The sequence below is a fragment of the Schistocerca serialis genome, chromosome 4 (assembly GCF_023864345.2).
Source record: "Schistocerca serialis cubense isolate TAMUIC-IGC-003099 chromosome 4, iqSchSeri2.2, whole genome shotgun sequence".
NCBI lineage: Eukaryota > Metazoa > Arthropoda > Insecta > Orthoptera > Acrididae > Schistocerca > Schistocerca serialis.
In genome coordinates, this window is record NC_064641.1 from 679,681,033 (window position 1) to 679,704,838 (window position 23,806).

A 23,806-nucleotide genomic window follows, 5' to 3' on the forward strand; every position below is an offset into this window, starting at 1 on the left:
CTCGCCGTGTGGAAGCGGTCATTATCTTGCTGAAATATAAGACCAGGATGGCTGGCCATGAAGCGAAACAAAATGGAGCGTTCCGCTGTGCTGTAAGAGTGCTACGGATGACAACCGAAGGGCTCCTGCTATAGAATGAATTGGCACCCCATAACATCACTCCTGGTGATGAGGCGAATGACAGACAGATTGGTATTCCACCGCTGCCTGGGGCGTCTCCAGACACGTTTTCGTTGGTCATCGAAGCTCATTTCAAAACGGGACTCATCATTGAAGACGATTCTACACCAGTCTATGAGAGCCCAGCTGATGACATCTCTAGAGACGCCCGGTGCGGTGGTATGATGCCAACCTGACTGTCAGGACCATACAGCCCGACGACCAGGAGTGATGGTCTGGGGTGCCATTTCTTTTCATACCAGGACACTGCACCCTCACAGCACAGCGGTATGTCGACGATATTGTTCGTCAAGTTTTCTGGCCCTTAATGGCAAGCCATCCTGGGATTACATTTCAACAAGATAATGCCTGCTCGCACACGGCTAGAGTTTCAATTGCTTGTCTTTGTGCTTTCCGAACCGTACTTGGTCCACCAAGGTCGCCGGATCTCTCGCCAATTGCGAACGTTTGGAGCGTTATGGGCAGGACCTCGAAACAGGTTGAGAGTTCGACGAACTAACACGCGGCCGGCCGTTCTAGGCGCTTCAGTCTGGAACCGCGCGACCGCTACGGTCGCAGGTTCGAATCCTGCCTCGGGCACGGATGTGTGTGATGTCCTTAGGTTATTTAGGTTTAAGTAGTTCTAAGTTCTAGGGGACTGATGACCTCAGATGTTAAGTCCCATAGTGCTCAGAGCCATTTGAACCATTTTTGAACTAACACGCCAGCTGGACGGAATTTGGCACATCCCTCAGCAGAACAGACAATCAATGCCAAGCCGAATAACTGCTTGCATAAGGGCCAGAAGTTGTCCAACGCGTTATTGACTTGCTCAATTTATGAAGCCCTTTCTCTTGAATAGATCATGCAATTTTTCTGAAACTATAAATATTTGTTTGTCTGTACATGTACATCACATCTTCCGATTTCGGACCCATTCGGATAATTTCTTCGTGGTGCGTCGTTTTTTATCTTAGAGTATATTTGTGTTCGCGTTGCCGAAGGACAAAATAGGTGCCTGTGATACGCTTGTCTGTGTGCACATATACATCACATCTACCGATATCTGACCGATTCGGATAATTCCTTCGTTGTGCGTCGTTTTTCTTGTCTTAATGTGTATTATAACGATTTAAAACTCGGCATTAATTTCATAAAGAGGTACTGCCGCGTTTCCTTTCCATGTCTCATCTGTTTTTCATTTGATGTGCCTGATAAAGGCATACTGTGTAGACAGTATAAACTATATGTACTGAGACTGAATAATCCTGGAAGCGTAGTCCCATTTATTAAATACTGTAAAAATGTCTCACCCCCACATTGCGTAGCCAAATCCTGGACTCGAATCAATACACCACGTCCTTACGGCCAATCTGAACGAATGTTCGGCGAATTCCTGTAGGAATTTAGGCAAACACGCACCAGTTACGGTTTTCGCGGATCTGTAGAAACGTTTCGGACGTTTCTCCTGAAATACGTGGAATGCTTTTCTCTTGTGTTTCTGCGAGTATTTTCATTGTAAATTCTGTGATATCAAGTGGAGCTAAATTCCTCCCCCTGCCCCACAAAAGAAGTCTGCTTATGCTGTGAGGCAAGTGAGACCCAGTTTAAACGAAAAAATGTCATTTTCGGTCTCATTGCAAAAAGAGTTTTTGAAAGAACGATTGTGTGTATCCAATAACTGTTGTATCGACTTTCAGTCAGTTTGAGATGTTATTCAGTTCAGAAATATCTGTTGACGACAGCAAAAATGAAATGCAATCAGTATTGTTGCTGTTTACACAATCGCAGCTTGTAACAGCCTTCCTCTGTCGCTGCTTTAAGTTCGGCAGTAAGTATCCTTGAACTGAATGTCACGCCAAACTAATCTTAGTCCTTTCTTTGGATTGGATTCGCTAAATTACACTTTAAACGAAACTTCGTATGCAATAAGAACAATAACGATATTTCTCGTCAAAAATGGGTGACTCACAAGCCACCCTATGAGCAGTCGTTTGTTTTTTTCTTTTTGTTCCTCCCCCATAAACACATTACAAAAATAAACTGCAATAACATCGGAAAGAAAAGCAAAACGGTATGTAACAATTACTAGGAGAGACACCGATGTAACACATGTCAAATGGAAAGGGATGACGTGTTCTATAGTAAGGTGTCAGTTAGCCAACTGTACCCACACCTGTTGTGGCCGTGCGGTTCTAAGCGCTTCAGTTTGGAACCGCGTGACCGCTACGGTCGCAGGTTCGAATCCCGCCTCGGGCGTGGATGTGTGTGATGCCCTTATGTTAATTAGGTTTAAGTAGTTCTAAGTTCTAGGGGACTGATGACCTCAGAAGTTAAGTCCCATAGTGCTCAGAGCCATTTTTGAACCCACACCTGTCAGTTCTAATCCTGCTGCATCTTGTTACATCTCTCGGAAGATTTAGCCTATATGCAGATGAATGTGGTGCAATGATTAAGGCAGTTCTGTCATATTCCGTAGAAATTCAGCTTTTCTGTTGTTTCCTAAACCACTAAGCAAAAGTCATAATGGTTCATTTCTAGTTTCTTGTCGACTGTTTCAAGCTTGTTCGTTGTACAAATTACTTATTCACACTAAGTTCTGTTACACTCGATCAAAAAATGACTTTTTGTGACGACTCATTTCTGTCACAATCTTATTACCTCGGGTGGAACTTGTAAAATATGTTGGTATGTTGTCATTTTAAAATCACATTTTTCTCCGAAATGTCAGTGACACGTCATCCAAGTTGTAGTTCTCACTGGCTGAAAAATCAGGCACATGAGCCTATGATACGTTAATCGAACGGGAACTTGTGTACTGGCCAATGTAAATTGTCAATGTGGGTTGCCTACCACTCAGGGAAAGTATGTGGGAAATCTCAACATTAGCGCGAGCTTAATGTTTTGAACATGGCTGTGATCAGCAACCGTAATTAATTACAATGTCACACAAATTTCCAGCCAACCGGTTGCAAATAGAATTTAAAATTCTTTAACTAGTTTTCAACGCCAACTAGGGGTGCCTTCTTCAGAAGAAACTGTTACCGTACATGTGGTTAAAAGGAAATTTGAGCGACAGCGCTCTAGTCAAAATATGAAAACCACAATTAAAACATTTCCACCTGAATACATAACAGATATAATCAAAATTTTAAAACAATATGTAAATATGCCACTAAGGGCACTACAATGGTACAGGACACGAGTAAGTAACAGCGACTATACTATGTCGCTCAAATTTCCTTTTAACGACAAGGAAGGTAAGAGTTTCTTCTGAAGAAAGCGCCCCTAGTTCGCGTTGAAAACTAGTTAAGGAATTTTAAATTCTATTTGCAACCGGTTGGCTGGAAATTTGCGACATTGTAATTAGCGTGAGCATTAAAAACGTGACTCACTCTCTCTCTTTTTGTCAACAAGGAAATGGGCAGTTTTAGAACGTACGATGTAAGTTGTCATTGTGGGTTGCGCACCATACAGGAAAGGTATGTAGGAAATGCCAGTATTAGCTCCAGAGTTAAAACCGTGACATACGTTGGTTCTCTCTGTCAACACGGAAACGTGTCTTTTCAGAGCATATGCTAAAACTTTTTATGCGAGCTCCCTTCCATGACGTCTGTAAATGTGTAAATTCCACATATTTGGTGACTGTACAGAGGACTGTGGAAATTTCTCTTTCTCTGTGTTTCTCTGCGACAGCATATATGGTATCGGCCAGTCACAAGGAGATAGAAGACACATGCGGCACGAGTTTTCGGTGTATCTAAAAAGTCAAATGTGTGGATGATGCAGAAAGGAATCGAAAAGTTACAATATCTGATCACCAGTATCCAGGCCCATATTAGTGGACAATAATACTCGATGTGTCCACCCTTCGTCACTCGAATTGTTTGTATACGACCGCTTGCAGTACGTCTTTTAAAAAAGGTCTTCGAGTGGAATTTTTCCTGTAGCAGAATTAAACGCCGGATGTAATTTTATTTTACTTGTAGGAATTGACCTAGCTAGCTGGTGCACTAATGAAAGAATTAGATTAGCAAATGGCTCTGAGCACTATGGAACTCAACTGCTGAGGTCATTAGTCCCCTAGAACTTAGAACTAATTAAACCTAACTAATCTAAGGACATCACAAACATCCATGCCCGAGGCAGGATTCGAACCTGCGACCGTAACGGTCTTGTGGTTCCAGACTGCAGCGCCTTTAACCGCACGGCCACTTCGGCCGGCTTAGATTAGCATTCGGTACTTCAGGGGCGCTGCTGGGGATACTTTCAGTGAGCTGTCTAAATGACTGTGGAGGAATTGCAGCGCGTTGGAATTGCAGCGCGTTCTTCCTGAAGAGCCGAAATGAAGGAAAGTAGTGATGTTGGACACTTTCGTGTGGAGCGAAGTCGACGGCTCACTCACCTCAAAGGTGTTCCATTGCGTTCAGAATGAGACTCTCAGCTAACCCGTCCGTTTCAGAAATGTTATTATTCATATAAATTTGTCGCATCGAGTGTAGATTTAAGTGTCAGGAAGCCTTTCTAAAAGTTTTTGTATGGAGTGTAGCCATGTATGGATGTGAAACGTGAAGGATAAATTGTTTAGACAAGAAGACACTAGAAGCTTTCGAAATGTGATGCTGCAGAACAATGTTGAGGATTAGGTGAGCAGATCATGTGACTAATGAGGAGGTACTGAATAGAATTTTGGAAAAGAGGAATTTGTGGCACAACTTGTCTAGAAGAAGGGATCGGTTGGTAGGACATGTGCTGAGGCATCAAGGGATCACGAATTTAGTATCGGAGGGCTGCGTGGAGGGTAAAAATCGTAGAGAGAGACCAAGACTTGAATACACTAAGCAGATTCAAAAGGATGTAGGGTGCAGTAGTTACTTGGAAATGAAGAAGCTTGAGCCGGCCGGTGTGGCCATGAGGTTCTAGGCGCTTCAGTCTGGAACCGCGCGACCGCTACGGTCGCAGGTTCGAATCCTGCCTCGGGCATGGTTGTGTGTGATGTCCTTAGGTTAGTTAGGTTTAAGTAGTTCTAAGTTCTAGGGGACTGATGCCTCAGAAGTTAAGTCCCATATTGCTCAGAGCCATTTGAACCATTTTTTTTTGAAGAAGCTTGCACAGGACAGCGTAGCATGGAGAGCTGCAGCAAACCAGTCTCTGGACTGAAGACAACATCAACAACAACAACAACAACAAAAACAAAAACAACATCGTTGCTTCACAGATGCTGCTTTATGACAGGATGCGTTGTCATGATGATACAATCAATCATCGTCCTCGATATGTTCCTCTACTGTATACAGTGCAGAGTGCTGGTATCTCTAGGGTCTAGCATGATTAATCATTCCAAATTACTCGCTTCCTGTCATCGACTGTCCAGTGACATCGCTCTGGACATCGCTCTCAAGCGTCGCTCAACACTGACAACGGAAATGTGTGACATATGAGAAGGTGTTTGACCGTTAACTCCGTACGCGCAGTCACTGTACTGGCTGAATTGGTGGCATCACTTGGGCACTCACAAGTGCTTCCTTCCGCTGGTTTCACGCGATTTTTCGTTGCGGCGGAATTTTCTCACGAAATTTCAATCACCAATTTTCTCCTCCACATGCGAAAATATTTTGTTGATGCCGACCTACATAGGGAGAAACAATCATCGTAATAAAATAAGGGAAATCAGAGCTCGCACAGAAACATATAGGTGTTCGTTTTTTCCGTGCGCTCTTCGAGATTGGAATAATACAGAATTTTTGTGAAGCTGGTTCGATGAACCCTCTGACAGACACTTAAGTGCCGATGTAAGTGTGGATGGTCTTTACCCGCCATGACATAAGGTCTGCCCGGTATTGGTTCAGCTATGGTTGTTATTTCGCGTTTCTGCACCACAATTACACCACCTGCAGTCGACTTGGGTAACATTAAAGGTAAAGAAATCTCAGTGACGGATTTGTTGATCAGCAGACGTACAATGGCTAGTCCACGTTCGAAGTCAGCTCTCCTGGCCGACCCATTCAGCAGTTATCGTATGTCTCCTAACAACACCATATTCCCCGTTTCCTTTTATACTAACGGTACAGCTCTGTGATATCTAGTGGTCAACTCCGCATTACGCGCGGGCGTTAAAATGGTTCAAATGGCTCTGAGCACTATGCGACTTAACTTCTGAGGTCATCAGTCCCCTAGAACTTAGAACTACTTAAACCTAGCTAACCTAAGGATATCACACACATCCATGCCCGAGGCAGGATTCGAACCTGCGACCGTAGCGGTCTCGCGGTTCCAGACTGTAGTGCCTAGAACCGTTCGGCCACTCCTGCCGGCACGCGCGGGTGTCCGGATAGTTTTGATGAAATAGTATATGTATCATTTCCCACGCAAATCTATGTTTGCAGACTGTTGCTACTTTTCTGTAACTCGAAAACAAGTCAGAGTATATAACTACGTAAGTAATGTGTAAAATTATCATATTAGAAAGTTTTGCTGCGGTGCATGAAAAGTTTCATCATTAAACCCCCATGCGCAAGAAGGTCATAACTTTAGAAACACCTCTGGATTTGTTGGTAACGCCACCTGGTGAGTGAACGTGGCCGGCCGGGGTGGCCAAGCGGTTAAAGGCGCTACAGTCTGGAACCGCGTGACCGCTACGGTCGCAGGTTCGAATCCTGCCTCGGGCATGGATGTGTGTGATGTCCTTAGGTTAGTTAGGTTTAAGTAGTTCTAAGTTCTAGGGGACTGATAACCTCAGCAGTTAAGTCCCATAGTGCTCAGAGCCATTTGAACCATTTTTTTTTTTTTTTTTTTTTTTTTTTTTTTTTTTTTTTTTTTTTTTGAGTGAACGTGGCAACCTTTTCCTTTTACGTATTCGACGTGTATGGTCAACAGACAGAGTTGTTCTCCACCAAAAGTACGGTCCGGTAGTTTTGGTACAGTGCATAAATAACGTAGCAAATGGTAGGTTTACCGCTAATACCGGTAGCATTGGTTGGGAAAGGAACAAATGAATGTGTGGGAGAGGAACTTGGAGCCGATGAATGTTTTTTTTTTTGTTTGTTTTGTACATAAATAGAACAACACATAGTTCAGTGTTAGTCCATTGTGCATTTTACATCTTACAAAATATAAACTATATTTTATAAGTAATAAAAAGTAGCTGCTCGCGTAACTCCTACGCTTTTATGTAAACAAGGCAATTACTTCTGATACAAGTACAGTTTACATGCACAACACAAAAAAAATCTTTACAGCTATTTCTGTTTTTTTGTACTCGACAGAACTTTCTTCATCATGATCAAAGGCAGGTATTTCTTGTTATTATTGATTAGTGCAAAAGTTGTTTAGCAACGATGTTTTTATGTAAGCTTGACAAAGTATTGAAGCTATGTTTAATTTTTTTAGTCACTTGCGTTTACTAGTGCTATATGATAAACCAGTATATTTTTTATGGCAACATCCCTATCTTTGCGTTAGAAATCAACCAGACAGGGGAATTACTGTGTAGCACAAAATTGTTCTGTAGATTACATGGCTCTTTACATATCCTTACTAAGTTTCTATGCAAACAAAGCGATCGAACGAGGTAAGGCCTGATAGGTACGCAACACACCTATCGCACAAAAAAATGTTCAGATGTGTGTGAAATCTTATGGGACTTAACTGCTAAGGGCATCAGTCCCTAAGCTTACACACTACTTAACCTAAATTATCCTAAGGACAAAAACACACACTCATGCCCGAGGGAGGACTCGAACCTCCGCCGGGACCAGCCGCACAGTCCATGACTGCAGCGCCTTAGACCGCTTTTTTTTATCGCTGTATTTGGTCGTTGCGGACGTCAAATGATATCTGTTCAAGTTCGTTTGTTAATCTTTCCACTCAGTTTTTCATTACAGAGGCCAACCAGCTCTCTGACCGAACACGCTGAGCTACCGTGCCGGCTCGGATATGTAGACAGATATGTACTGGAAAAGGTGTTATAGGTCTGTTACTGAGCATTTTATCAATATTAGTTCTGCTTAATATGGTAATGGTGAAAACATACTTTTCTAAGAAGAAAAAATCTGATGAATTTATCAAGAACTTCATTGAGGAAATATTTGACTTAAGAGTAAATCCCCAGCACCTTAATAAGATTTCATTGTCAGTGACCGCGCCGCTAATATATGCAAGCCATTCAAATTGTTTCAGCATCATGTATGGGTTATACCTGTTTTGAACACAATCCTGCAGTATATTTTCGTTTACGCGTATATGAAAAATAAAGTTTTTGTAGTTGACTTCATGATTCATGCTGCCAACACACTGTATACTGGTACTTTGTGAATAAAACTGGTGGTATGAATTCAATATAGACGAGATTGAAACAATAAATGGAGACTAGGTGGAACAGCTTGCTTAGGATGCTACTAAGTGCTTGTAGGCAGTATCCGCATGTAGGCAGCACTATAAAACCATGGAGGTACTAGCCGAGAAAGGTGCCTCTGTGAAATGTACTGTTTACGGCAACGACCCTGTAAATAAACTCGTGACTGTTCAGGGCCATTCAGAGATGCCACAGAAGCGCTCGAAGGCGAGAAGTGTCCTACAGTTCAGTTTCTCGTGTTACTGGTCTACAAACTGAAAAGTCATTGTAACGCAGGGCCTGAAGATATAGAGGTACCGGTACGTTTACATTACGATAGACCCAGTTTTATTGTTTAATACACGCTGTGTGTCTAGTAAATGAAAATTATACTTAATTTGCAAAACTCTAGTGTCAATGTCGTTGGTACAGCTGTCGTATTACCGTCTATTCAATGTAGATACTACGAGCGCTGAACGAGCGTTGTCTCCGTCTCACACAGGAGAAAACCGAAATTGGGACGTTGCACACTACAGTAACATTTCAATGGCTGATCTTCTGATTATTAAAAATAGCGTCCTTCTCTGATAGATATGGGACTATCAGTCAAATTTGTTATGAAGTATCAGTTGCAGATAAACTAGAACGAAATTATAACATGGCAGAGATGTCTCAGTTATGTAATTTCTTACCCTGTTTTCTATGATATCTGTAACTACCGGGTATTTATAATTAAAGTGCAGCTATTCAGGGAGGTCCAGTGTAGGGCTGTAATTACCATATGGCAGCGAAACTTGGTAAATATGTTAATACGTTAATGTGAAATCGGTGTAGGCTGTAAAACAGATTAGTTCCAGTTGTGGCCACCACGTGCATCTGGCGCTGTCACTGTTTGTACGATGGTATGACATCCACGCTGTCATTTGAGAAGTCATAACGTGAGTGAACAGTATGGCTACCGAGAAGAGAGCGCATGCTCTGTTCGTTCAACTGGTTTAGGTAAATGGCAGCAAGTACAGTGCCATTGAGAGAGTACCGCCGACTGGAAAGTCTGAGAAGAGGCCCAATGTCATTAAATGGTTTAAAGATGATGCTCATAAAATTCGAAAACACTGTTTAGTTTTGTGTGGCACGTGGGAGAGGAACGCGTCCTGTGCTGGTGGAAATTATTGATGAGGTTGCTACAACTGACCATGAACCACATGCCGCGGGTTGTTCTAGTGCTCGTGCATTGTCACGAGATTTTTCCATCCTATGGTCAATTGCACAGAAAGTTTTGTGATCACTTTACGCAGGTCCGCGTACAATATCCAGATAGTGCAGCAACTGAAACTTCATGATCCGGGCGTAGCAACGTTCTTAGTGGGCACAGTGAATACACAGAACGGCCGAATTCGAGGTACTGTTACACCGCGTGTTGTGTTCAAATGGCTCTGAGCACTATGCGACTTAACTTCTGAGGTCATCAGTCGCCTAGAACATAGAACTAATTAAACCTAACTCACCTAAGCACATCACACACATCCATGCCCGAGGCAGGATTCGAACCTGCGACCGTAGCGGTCTCGCGGTTCCAGACTGTAGCGCCTCTAACCGCACGGCCAATCCGGCCGGCCCGCGTGTTGTGTACGAAGAGCCATTGCACATGTCGTATATACCTGTATGGTGTGGATTCGCAAGCACCTTTATTCCCAGTAAGTTCTTCTTTGAAAAGGTTACATCCAGAGGGCCTGTGAGGTGTACCGTGACGCCTGCACGTTACCGAGACCTCCTTGTACAGCGTATGACTCTTACTTCGGAAGAGCGCAACTGTTTGGAAACCACCTTTTTCATGCAAGATTGGGTAATACTTCATGTTGTTCGGGCAGTGAAAGATCTGTTTAATGTAACCATCTACGAACGTGCTATCTCCAGAGGTTTTCCGGATGCATGGCCTGCAAGATGACCAGATCTGAATCCATATGACTTTTGGCTCTGGCGATATCTATTAGAATGTGACAAGTTCGGTCTCTACCTGATCTGAAGCCACTATACCGGAAAAAGTTGCCCAGATTCCACCAGAACTGCTGCGAGCAGCTGTTTATCGCATTGTTTTGTGGATGCAGCATCGCGTCGACGTGTCCGGTGCCCAAATTTAACAAATTGTGTAGGCGGCGGTTTATAATAAAATCAATATCATGTCGTCCTCATTGTTTGCCCTTTTCTGGCCACGTACCCTTCCTTTTTCAACACATACGGAAACATTTCTAAGCGTCTTTCTGCATTCAAAAATGGTTCAAACGGCTCTGAGCACTATGGGACTTAACTGCTGTGGTCATCAGTCCCCTCGAACTTAGAACTACTTAAACCTAACTAACCTAAGGACATCACACACATCCATGCCCGAGGCAGGATTCGAACCTGCGACCGTAGCGGTCGCACGGTTCCAGACTGTAGCGCCTAGAACCGCTCGGCCACTCCGACCGGCCTTTCTGCATTCACAGCAGCAGATTTCCACCTGGTGGCCAAAATTGGAACAAATTTTTTCAGCGTAAATCGATTCCACTGTAACGTATTAGAATAACTTTCAAGTTTCGCCGCGTTGCGATAGTTACGACCCACACTGGACCTCTGTGAGTGGCTGTCGTTTAATTACGACCACCCGGTATTTATCTACAGGGTTGCCGAGAGGAGCCGCACTCACAATCCAAAAAGAATGGTCTCTGGTTTCGGAGTGACTAGACTGTGGGGACCCATCATACTCAATCTAGTCCGACGACGATCCGCTTGTGAGGTGGAAGGGAAGCTGTAGTCTCTTTCTCAGTCTATCTAACCTACGTTGTTGTGTGTTCCAGCCTCATATGTAACTAGCTAAAGAAATTCCAGTCGGCATGGAACCTTATCTTGGACATGCGAAACGGACTTGTTTCGAAAGAGCAGCTGAAATTTGGACAATTCACAGTAATTACAACGCTAACACAGAATAATTTGAAGACAACTTTGTCCTGTTAGATTTCTAATTTATTATGTGGTAAAACTAATATATGTAAATTTGAATCAATGAAGTACATGTTGTCATAAAAAAATTGTAATTATTTATTCCGAGACCTAACACCATTACAAAATTTGAGAGTTACATTGTTTTCAAATTTTCTTTATTGTATAAAACGAGCTATTTTCTCTTTTAGATCTTAATGATGTCACCATTAGGCGCAACCATGGTGCAATATACCCCTACAGTGTAAATTGATGTCGCCATTAGGCGCTATAATGGAGCAATATGCCTCCACAGGATAAACTGAAGTGTGTGTAGTTCCATCAGCTGGAGCGAGTATGACGGAAGCGACGCCAGTCCGCAGACAGACACACACGGTGTCACTGAAGTAGCGCGACAGGCCGGGCGGTCCCTGGTCTCTCATGGCGCGGCGCCTCGGTCGACCACAGCCTGACCCACCGAGCATTCACACTCGTGCACGCCAGCGTTTTCTGACCGAGTTTTTGAAATTCCCCGTAGCACACAAAAAGGTTCCCCAAAATGATACTATTTCAGCAACTTTTCCCCAAATACCTTAACCTACCTATTCCTTTAAACTATTATTAGTTGGTGTTGGCGTCTTGAAGATGGAATTATGTGTTCAGAGCTGTAAAATTGTCGTACTTATCACAAAATTTACATAAACAAAAAGTTTCAATTTGTAATTAGAAACAATAGCCTCATTATAAATAAATTTAAAAAAAAACATGCTGGACGGGCGCCCCATTTGCTTTCTTCATTGTTCTATTCGTCCACGAGACTCAGAGGGCCATAGACATGCCGTGTTTTTTGACTTCCGCAAGGCGTTCGATACAGTTCTCCACAGTCGTTTAATGAACAAAGTAAGAGCTATGGACTATCAGACCATTTGTGTGATTGGATTGAAGAGTTCCTAGATAACATAACACAGCATCTCATTCTCAATGGAGAGAAGTCTTCCGAAGTAAGAGTGATTTCAGGTGTGCCGCAGGGGAGTGTCGTAGGACCGTTGCTGTTCACAATACACATAAATGATCTTGTTGATAACATCGGAAGTTCACTGAGGCTTTTTGCGGATGATGCTTTGGTATATCGAGAGGTTGTAACAATGGAAAATTGTACTGAAATACAAGAGGATCTGCAGCGAATTGACGCATGGTGCAGGGAATGGCAATTGAATCTCAATGTAGACAAGTGTAATGTGCTGCGAATACATAGAAAGAAAGATCCCTTATCATTTAGCTACAATATAGCAGGTCAGCAACTGGAAGCAGTTAATTCCATAAATTATCTGGGAGTACGCATTAGGAGTGATTTTAAAATGGAATGTTCATATAAAGTTGATCGTCGGTAAAGCAAATGCCGGACTGAGATTCATTGGGAGAATCCTAAGGAAATGCAATCCGAAAACAAAGGAAGTAGGTTACAGTACACTTGTTCGCCCACTGCTTGAAAATTGCTCACCAGTGTAGGATCCGTACCAGATAGGGTTGACAGAAGAGATAGAGAAGATCCAACGGAGAGCAGCGCTCTTCGTTACAAGATCATTTAGTAATCGCGAAAGCGTTACGGAGATGATAGATAAACTCCAGTGGAAGACTCTGGAGGAGAGACGCTCAGTAGCTCAGTACGGGCTTTTGTTGGAGTTTCGAGAACATACCTTCACCGAGGAGTCAAGCAGTATATTGCTTCCTCCTACGTATATCTCGCAAAGAGACCATGAGGATAAAATCAGAGAGATTATAGCCCACACGGAGGCATACTGACAATCTTTCTTTCCACGAACAATACGAGACTGGATTAGAAGGGGGAACCGTTAGAGGTACTCAAAGTACCCTCCGCCACACACCGTCAGGTGGTTTTCGGAGTATGGATGTAGATGTAGATGTTTCACTGGCTCACCACCTATATCTCACTTCACAACTCAACACCTCTATTCACTACACTACTGCTCCTCCGAACATGCCTCGGAAGGCCCAACGGTAACGACCGGCCCCCGAGTCATCCTCAGCCGATACGTATCACTGGATGCGGATATGGAGGGGCATGTGGTCAATATGCTGCTCTCCCGGCTGCTGTCAGTTTTCGTGACCAGAGCCACTACTTCTCAATGAAGTAGCTCCTCAATTGGCCTCCGAAGGTCTGGGTGCATTCTAGTCGCCAACAGCGCTCGGCAGATCCTAACGGCGATCCACCCAAGTGATAGCTAACCCGTCAGCGCCTAACTTCGGTGGCCTGACGGGAACCGGTTTACCACTGCGGTAAGGCGGTTGGCTCCACTACGCTACCGTGAACTCATGAAAATGTGTATTTTGCTTACACCTCGTGACTGCTCATAATGGCCCATCTCTCATTACCTAACATATAATTTCAACAAACTGTACCAATTCCGAAGTGTTTTCGAGAGAACCTCAGTGTTTGAAAGAGCATATACTCATAGGACATACGCTGTAATATAAAACCTTTCAAAGGCAGGCCTAGACTAAAACGACGAAATACCATATGGCGTCTTCTCAGAACTCGATACGACCACAAAGTCAATAGACATCCCAAACGGTCGAAACATAGCATGTACACATCATAGTGATGTCACGGAGCGTTACTATCGCGGAGAGCCTAACATCTCCCACAAAAGGAATGCTGTATCGTTTGATTTGAAGAGAGGGAGTGATATCGACTGAATATCTAGAAATTAAATATGTGTGTTTGAACTAAAACGTCAGAGATGACATTAGTGGTAAGGCTAGGCTGATAAAATACTTCCCAATTCCCCGGAATCGAAATTTCTTTCCCAAATTTTCCCTAGACTTTCCATTTCCGCAAAAGTTCTCCAACAACTGCGAAAAAAAAAAATCAATCTGGAATAGCTGGGGCACACCATCCCCTAGCGCAGTGCGCTCTAGTGAGTACGAGCGTGCAAAATGCCCTTTTGCAGACCTCTTATTGTGATCACGAAACAGGAAGTCTTCCACGCGGGTATTTGTTCCGACACCTGTATGCAGCTGCACTTTATGTCACAGGTGGTGTCCGAAGCTAGTCTCTACGAACAGAAAATATTGACCTTAAGTATTGACTAAACCGTTACCCAAACAAAAAGAAAACTAAGAGAAGTTGTCGTCTGCAAATTATCTATACTTCTTGCAGGCGACATTGCCATTCACATTGAAAATCCACCTAATGTAGCTGCGTGTTGTTCTTGTTGTGGTCTTCAGTCCAACGACTGCTTTGATGCAGCTCTTCATGCTACTCTATCCTGTGCAAGCCTCTTCATCTCCGAGTAACTGCTGCAACCACCATCCTTCTGAATCTGCTTACTGTATTCATCTCTTGGTCTCCCTCTACGATTTTTACCCCCATGCTTCCCTCCAGTACTAAATTGGTTATCCCTGATGCCTCAGAATGTGTCCTACCAACTGATCCCTTCTTTTAGTCAGGCTGTATCATTTCTCTTCTCCCCAATTCTATTCTGTACCTCCTCATTAGTTACATGATCTTCCCATCTAGGCTTCAGCATTCTTCTGTTGCATCACATTTCAAAAGCTTCTATTCTCCTTTTTGTTTAAATTGTTTGCCGTCTCTTTTCAATTCCACACATGGCCACACTCCAAACAAATCCTTCCAGAAAGGGCTTCCTGACACTTGAATCTGTTCTCGATGTTAACAAATTTCTTTTCTTCAGAAATGATTTTCTTGCCATTGCCAGTCTATATTTTATATCCTCCGTACTTCGACAGTCGACAGTTGTTTTGCTTCCCAAATAGCAAAACTCATCTACTACTTTTAGTGTCTCATTTCTTAATGTAATTCCCTCAGCATCACCTGATTTAATTCGACTACACACCATTATCCTCGTTTTGCTTTTGTTGGTGTTCAGCGTAAGTGTCAAAACCAAGAGCTTTGAAACCTAAATTTCTCGCCGAGTTCAGTGCAATGGTTTCGCTCATACCTGACGTCTAGCCAGCAATGCGTCATGTATGACACCTTCTTTGGTGTGACGTCATAAGCGAGTGACTGCGTGTGAGATCGCTCTCTAAGTTTTTATATATTTTTAGGTTTCAGATACATATTTTAACGGTTTTTGTGATAACATTTACTATATAAGTGACGTGTTAGTGGTTTCTTCATTCACCTCTGCCTTTCTTGTGTTGTGACCTGATATTTGTGTGTGTTTCGTATCGAGCAACGTAACCTCTTACCTGTGTTTACATTCCGCGCTGACCAGTTGCAGCTGTAGCGGCGCATCGAAAGCTAAGTACTAATTAATTGTTTGTGTATAGTGGTTTGTTTAGGAACTTTAGTAGTCTTCAACCGGTGTTCTTGGTGTTTTCTGGTGAAATAATTTCAGAAGAACCTTTTGGGAACTGTTTTCAGCTTCGTTACTGTGTCATTAGACGTTTGATTCTCTTTCTGCATTAGTCTTTTGTTATATTCACATTTGTTGTTTATTAATACTGTTAATAATAGTAGTTACTTCCCTTGTAGAGTAAGTTTGTGATTATTGTAGTCAGGTTTTTAGCATCTTCTTATTGTAGTAGCGGAACTTAGAAAAAGTAAAATTTTACCATGAGTGAGAAGTGTGGGCTTTGCCGTAGGTTCGTGAGTAGTGGATTGCGGTGTGAGACTTGTTCGAAGTATTTTCACTGGGGGGAATGCAGTGGGGAAGCCAGGGGGCATTCTGGTGAGATCCTCTCCTGGAACTGCAGGCTATGTAGCAAGAGTAAGTTGATAGAGGAGCAGGAGCGTAAAATCTGTGCCCTTCAGGTGCAGTTGAAAAACGCACAGGAGGAGCTAGATAGGATGAGGAGGGAGAAGGAGGTTGGGGAATGGGAGCTGGCTGTTGGCAAGAGATCTGCTAGGAGAATAACATTTTCAGATAGTTTTACTATTGGTGTTTACAATAGATATGACCAACTGTCAGAATCTAGTGGAGAGGAATCTCTAGTAGCTGTAGATGTAGGAAGTATGCAGCAGACCTCAGTAGTTACGGTGGCTAGAACAGTTGCAAAGTCGAAGAGGAAGAAGAAGATTCTGCTGTTAGGTAGTTCTCATGGCAGAGGTGTAGTCCAGCAAGCAGTTGCAGGAAGTGCTGGGGAGCGAGTACCAGGTCACCAGCATTGTGGAGCCTAATGCAGGATTGGCTCAGGTGACTGTTAACATAGGGGGGCCATGTAGGGATTTTACTAAAGAGGATCAGGTAGTGATTGTGGGTGGGGCTGGTAATAGTATTGATAGGGATGGGGAGTATAACATAGACGGTGACCTGGGAAAGATAGCCTCTCAGACTGGCAACACGAATGTGCATTTCGTGGAACTGTTTCAGCGTCACGATCGGCCTTATCTTAATACAGCCGTCAGGCGTAATAACATGAGACTTGGGGGTGCGCTGATGACAGAAAGCATGGGGCACATTTCAGTGGTGTCGGTGGAGTCTATCAGCAGGACGGGTTTCACTAGACATGGCCTGCACCTCAACAGGTATGGGAAGGGGAGGTTGGCCAAGCTTATAGGTGACAGCATAGGTGGGGTTGGTGGAATCACTCATGGGAAAATTCCAGCAGTAGTGGGTGTTAGAGCTGCACCTTTTTTAGATTGAAGTCAGCTGATAGGTATTCCTGCTTAAGGGAAGTCTCTCTAACAAAGGAACCACTTTTGACAAAGCTTAGGTTCAAATGGCTCTGAGCACTATGGGACTCAACTGCTGTGGTCATAAGTCCCCTAGAACTTAGAACTACTTAAACCTAACTAACCTAAGGACATCACATACATCCATGCCCGAGGCAGGATTCGAACCTGCGACCGTAGCGGTCGTGCCGTTCCAGACTGTAGCGCCTTTAACCGCTCGGCCACTTTGGCCGGCACAAAGCTTAGGTATCCGAGTAATGAGGGAATTAGTATATTTCATCAAAATATACAAGGTATTAGAGATAAAGATAGTGAATTTGCTTATAGATGTTGACTCTGAAGTTATTGGTATATCTGAACACTTCTTAAATAAGGAGGTAATTCAGAGGCTTCCTTTACCAGGATATAGGTTGCCTGGCAGCTTTTCGAGGAGCTCTTTGCGGTGTGGGGGAGTAGCCATGTATGTGGAAAACGGCATCCCATTTGAGTCAATTGACGTTTCAAAGTACTGCACTGAAAAGGTGTTTGAATGTTGTGCAGCTGTGGTTAAATTTAACGGAGCTAAACTTTTAACTGTTGTTATTTATAGATCCCCAGACTCCGATTTCACAGCATTTTTCTAAAGCTAGAGGAGGTTCTTGGTTCACTTTATAGGAAATACAAAAAGTTAGTTATACGTGGTGACTTCAATATTAATTGTATAAGTGATTGTGCAAGGAAGAGGATGCTGGTAGACGTCTTTAATTCATATAATCTTATGCAAACCGTATTCTTTCCAACGAGATTGCAAGGGAACAGTAGAACAACCATAGACAACATTTTTGTTCATTCCTCATTACTAGAAGGGCATTCTGTTAGCAAAATGTGAATGGCCTTTCAGATCATGATGCAAAAATTTTAACTCTAAAAGATTTTTGTGCTGCAACACGTGTTAAATATAGTCATCAGCTGTTTAGGAAAGCTGATCCAGTTGCTGTAGAGACCTTTGTAAACCTTATCAAGGAACAAGAGTGGCAAGATGTTTATAGCGCTGATACAGTAGACGATAAATATAATGCTTTTCTCAAGATTTTTCTCATGCTCTTTGAAAGTTGCTTTCCGTTAGAACGTTCAAAACAGGGTACTAGCACAAACTGGCAGTCTGGGTGGCTGACTAGAGGGATAAGAATATCTTGTAGAACAAAGTGGCAATTATATCAAAACGTTAGAAACAGTCAAAACCTAAACGCAGCAGCCCATTACAAACAGTATTGTAAGGTGCTTAAAAATGTTATTAGGAAGGCAAAAAGTATGTGGTATGCAGATAGAATAGCTAAGTCTCAGGATAAAATTAAAACCATATGGTCAGTCGTAATGGAAGTGGCTGGTCTGCAGAGACAGGTCGAGGATATAGAATCAGTGTGTAGGGGAATGTCCGTGTTACTGATAAGTCGCATATATGTACAGTATTTAATAATCACTTTCTGAATATAGCAGGTGAACTAAATAGAAACCTAGGCCTAACAGGGAATCATATAGCGCTCTTAGAAAAAAGGGTTCCGAGACTGTTACCTGAAATGCTCCTTCATGATACTGACAAGAGGGAGATTGAGTTAATAATTAAATCACTAAAGACCAAGAACTCTCATGGATATGACGGGATATCTAGCAGAATACTGAAGTATTGTTCTATGTATGTTAGCCCAGTACCTAGCCATATCTGTAACTTTTCCTTTAGGAGTGATCGGTTTCCTGACTGATTAAAGTACTCGGTAGTGAAGCCACTTTATAAAAAGGGAGACATTGATAATGTTGACAATGTTAGACCTATTTCTATGCCATCGGTGTTTGCTAAAGTTATCGAGAAGGTTGTATATACAAGGTTACTGGAGCATTTAAATTCACATAATTTGCTGTCAAATGTTCAGTTTGGTTTTAGAAATGGTTCAGTCCCAATGGAGCACTGTTAAGTGGGGCGTTCCCCAAGGGTCGATGCTGGGGCCACTGCTGTTTCTTATTTATATAAATGATATGCCTTCTAGTATTACAGGTGATTTAAAAATATTTCTGTTTGCTGATGACACCAGCTTGATAGTGAAGGGTCTTGTGTGTAATACTGAAACAGTAACAAATAATGTAGTTCATGAAATAAGTTCGTGGCTTGTGGAAAATAATTTGATGCTAAATCACAGTAAGACTAAGTTTTTACAGTTTCTAACTCACAATTCAACAAGAACCGATATTTTTATCAGGCAGAATGGGCATATTATAAGCGAGACGGAACAATTCAAGTTCCTAGGCGTTCGGATAGACAGTAAGCTGTTGTGGAAAGCCCATGTCCAGGATCTTGTTCAGAAACTAAATGCTGCTTTATTTACCATTAGAACAGTATCTGAAATAAGTGACACTTCAGCACGAAAAGTAGTCTACTTCGCATATTTTCATACGCTTATGCCGTATGGTATTATTTTTTGGGGTAATTCTTCTGATTCAAAAAGGGTATTTTTGGCTCAAAAACGGGCTGTTCGAGCTATATGTGGTGTAAGTTTGAGAACTTCTTGTCGACCCCTATTCAATAGTCTGGGAATTCTGACATTGCCCTCACAGTATATATTTTCTTTAATGTCGTTGGTTGTTAGCAGTATTAGCCTATTCCCAAGAGTTAGCAGCTTTCACTCAGTTAATACTAGGCAGAAATCAAATCTGCATGTGGAATGCACTTCCTTGACTATTGTGCAGAAAGGAGTGCAGTATTCTGCTGCATCCATTTTCAATAAGCTACCACAAGAACTCAAAAATCTTAGCAGTACCCCAATCTCTTTTAAGTCTAAACTGAAGGGTTTCCTCATGGCTCACTCCTTCTATTCTGTCGAGGATCTCCTGGAAGAGCTAAAAAATTAAGCAAATTCCAGTGTTACATTGCTGATTTTCTTTATTTAAACTTACGACTTGTCACGTGAATATGTTTTTTTGTATTTCACTTTATCTGTTTCAAATATCGTGTTATAATTTCATGTATTGACTCGTTCCATGACCATGGAGACTTCTCCCTAATTTGGTCCCACGGAACAATAAATAAACAAATAAATAAATAAATAAAATAAAGAAGTCACATTGGGGGCGGGTAACATCAGGTGTCACCGAGGGTTCAGTATTAGGTCTTATACTCTTTTCATTGTACGTAAAAGATGTGTCATCAGTTTTGTCCTGCTTCAAATACAATATGTACACCGATGACTACCAGTTGTATCTAAGTGAAAAACAAATAAACTATATGACAGCTGTCGAGAATCTCAATATCGACCTGTATGCACTATCAAAATGGGGACAGAATATAAAGGGGAATCCCTACCATCTCTAAAGCTAAATGGGACAAATATCAATTTCTACCATCCAGCAAAGAGTGTAGATGTAATAATAGGTGGAAATATAAATTGGACTGAGCACTTAACTACAATGTGCAAGTTTACATCAGCGTCTCTCTATGCCTTACAAAACTATAAAGAGCTATTCCCTATTGACCTGAAAAAAACTTGTATAAAAACCTGTACTTCCAATTATTGATTACAGCGATGTTATCCTACAAGATCTTTCCCAGGAAAGCTCACATGGAACTGGTTATGAACACCTGTGTTCGTGATACCTGTGATGTTCGACTCTTTGGGGACAAATGCAGAGATTTTCATTACCTCTGTCTTCTCTACTGTCGTATCAACCAACACTGTCCCTCATAACTCTTCTCGACCTTAACGTTGTCATCTGGAAAGCAAGGCAGACACACCCGTTCCAATTGAAGCAAAATCCTTTCTGTCCCAATTTATCGTTCCGCCACTTCATGGAAGTCCTCCTCAGTAGTAAGAAGCCAACTCTGTATTAACTTTCCCCATTACATTAGAGAACTGAACAGCATCTCCAGGTTCAGAAGACAGTTAATGACGTATCTACTAAAGCATAAATAAGAATTGTTATTTATGTCACTGTTATTGTCATTATTATTATGATTTTTATTGTTATTATTGTTATCACTATTGTTACGACTGTTAGTGGCAGCAGTTGCCGTTGTACAAGTACTACCAGTATTAAGTTTGTTAGTTCATAGTCAGCATAATTTACTCACGTTGGCACTTCAGATACTCGAATCATTTTAATACCATTTGTCACATTAAAATTGTTATTTCTTAGAAAACTATGATGTAAAAAATGTACCGTATGTTTGAAACCCTGGTCTGTTGTGCGAGGGCCCGATGGTGCCAATCAGGTCAGATTAACTAAATAAGAAAATGAAAAAACCCTCTATGATTCTAAGGTATCACCGAAAAAACAGTTTATACCATGTTGCTCAGGGCAGATCGTATCATAACGCCAAAATTCTGTCAATTACTAATCTACAATATGAAAGAAATACAAGTTCGTGCATAAATTTTTTAATTTTGTTGTCTTGATATGAATAGATGTATATATGATGAGATAAATTCTATCTGATTGAATTTGCTGTTTTATTCTGTTTCAGTTACAACGCGTATATTCTGGAATATCAACAGTGGATAGCGACATCGCATCTGTATATCAGAACGAGTTCTCTGCCATGTACATCCGGCGGCAAATTTCCTGAATAAAGAGGATATATTTTGCATTTTCGTACCTAAGTGTACGAGGGCGAAAACCAGCATTATGCGACTCCTACAATTATCAGGATAAAACTTGGTGTGGAAACTTGCAGTTGCTTATCGTACAATACATTATGCACGACAGTTTTGGGAATCTGGCTAATGGGGAAGGCTTAGTTAGGAAGAGTCCTTGTAAAATGTAGTACATTAAATATTTAACTACAAGACAGTATGATGCTGAACTCATGTATTTCGTGATTTTGTCCTGTATCGTACCTTGGAGTGCAGAAGTATATATTAGTCCTGTGAACATATGCAAATATTTTATCAACAGTGTACGAAATTGTTGTTAATTATTCGGGAGTTTCTTGCTTGTTTGTCGGGAATAGTGAAATATTCAATTCATGGTATTTGTTAACTGTCAGCAACAAGAAAATAAAATAAAAATAATTAATGTTATCACATTTTGTGTTTTTTTTGTTCATAACCTTTATACATATCCCAGTCTAAGAACGTCAAAATTTTGGAAAGAACATTAAATACTTCGAGCCTCTTAAATAGCGAGCCTCTCAATCCTGAATAACGAATCTGAAAGAGACGCCTTTAATCTTGATCCAAGCACAGGAAAAGAAGATCGCATACTTGTAAAATTAGCGAACTCATCCTATGTCACCACCCACTTAGCGATGCGTGGTAACCTGCCGCTTTTCGGGACACCGTGAGGACAACCTGACGCGCATGGAACCCGCCTCGCGGGTTAATGATAGGGCTGGTGTTTTTCGACTGATTTTTCTCAGCCCACTATGTAAATACCGGGTTGGTTCTCACGTTCCGCCCTGAGATACTTCTAGGCAAACATTTAGAAAAGAATCTCACACTTGCAAATGATATACACTCTAGACGCAGCCAGATGGGATTCGCAGGTACCGTGCTGGCGGAGCAATAAAAGACTGATGACGGTAGATGTCTAGTTTCCTTAAAACCACCATCATCATTCTTCGTGTTACACACCTTATTCTGCAGATCTATTATAAATCATGTAATGTCAGTTACTTAAAAGTTAATCATACACCGCGTTTCTCCAGTATAGAACACTCTGGCTTCCTGTTGGAGATCTCGAGGACTCTACTCGTCCTTCTGCTCGTAACTATGCCCTATATACCACCACACGCACCCTACAGTAGCACCCTACAGTAGCACCCTACAGTAGCACCGAATAAGCTCTTCCGTTGATACACAGACTTCAGTTTACATTACAAAATCGTTGCAGTTGGAAATAGAGTGGTATATATTTTTACAGCTTGCAGAAATCAACATTCGCCATATCTTGAATCATTACTAAATTATATTCAGTGAAATCTGGAAATAAATTTTCATCCTTTGTGAACTGTTTGTACACACGTCTCAACTGGTGTCACGAGTCGAAGTATGCCAAATACCCAGGTGTTGGGGATTGATGCTTAAAAGCCCCTACGGACAGCACGATTTATCTCTCTCTCTCTCTCTCTCTCTCTCTCTCTCTCTCTCTCTCTCTCTGTGTGTGTGTATGTATGTGTGTGTGTGTGTGTGTGTGTGTGTGTGTGTGTGTGTGTGTGTGTGTTTGTGTTTTAATAAGACTTTTATTATAGTCGCTAAAGACGGCAATTAACTTATAAAATGTTCAGATGTGTGTGAAATCTATGGGACTTAACTGCTAAGGTCATCAGTCCCTCAGCTTACACACTACTTAACCTAAATTATCCTAAGGACAAACACACACACACCCATGCCCGAGGGAGGACTCGAAACTCCGCCGGGATCAGCCACACAGTCCACGACTGCAGCACCCTAGACCGCTCGGCTAATCCCGTACGGGAATTAACTTATACAACTTGTATATGTGCAAGTAGGGAAAAAAGAGGCCAAAAACAAAGAAGACAATATGTGTAAAAAAAGCTTGTGTTGATGACAATGATGATGATGTAATGTCACGTTCAAGTTTTTTTACCACGTACTGAAAATGTCGCAAGTTGGTTAACGTTGTCCTTTCATTTTCAACATAAGCTTGAACTGAATTTGCTTTATTGTGTCATTGTACGAACAAATTATCGTTATATGCATACTTTGAAATGAGAC

General features: G+C 41.9%; 1 protein-coding gene across 6 annotated transcripts in view; it reads left to right on the forward strand.

Annotated features, from left to right (window-relative positions):
• Positions 1-22,119, forward strand: part of LOC126473165 (DNA ligase 3) — a 651,156-nt gene extending 629,037 nt beyond the window's left edge. For 5 of the 6 annotated variants that reach the window (XM_050100039.1, XM_050100044.1, XM_050100040.1 and 2 more), the window contains one exon: positions 21,595-22,119. Coding sequence is in view for 1 of the 6 variants with exons in the window: in XM_050100044.1 (XP_049956001.1) it covers positions 21,595-21,696 (102 nt within the window). In the remaining 5 variants the exon portion in view is untranslated. The remainder of the gene's footprint in view (positions 1-21,594) is intronic. The other variant, XM_050100043.1, reaches the window with a different exon arrangement.
• The last annotated feature ends 1,687 nt before the right edge of the window (positions 22,120-23,806 follow it).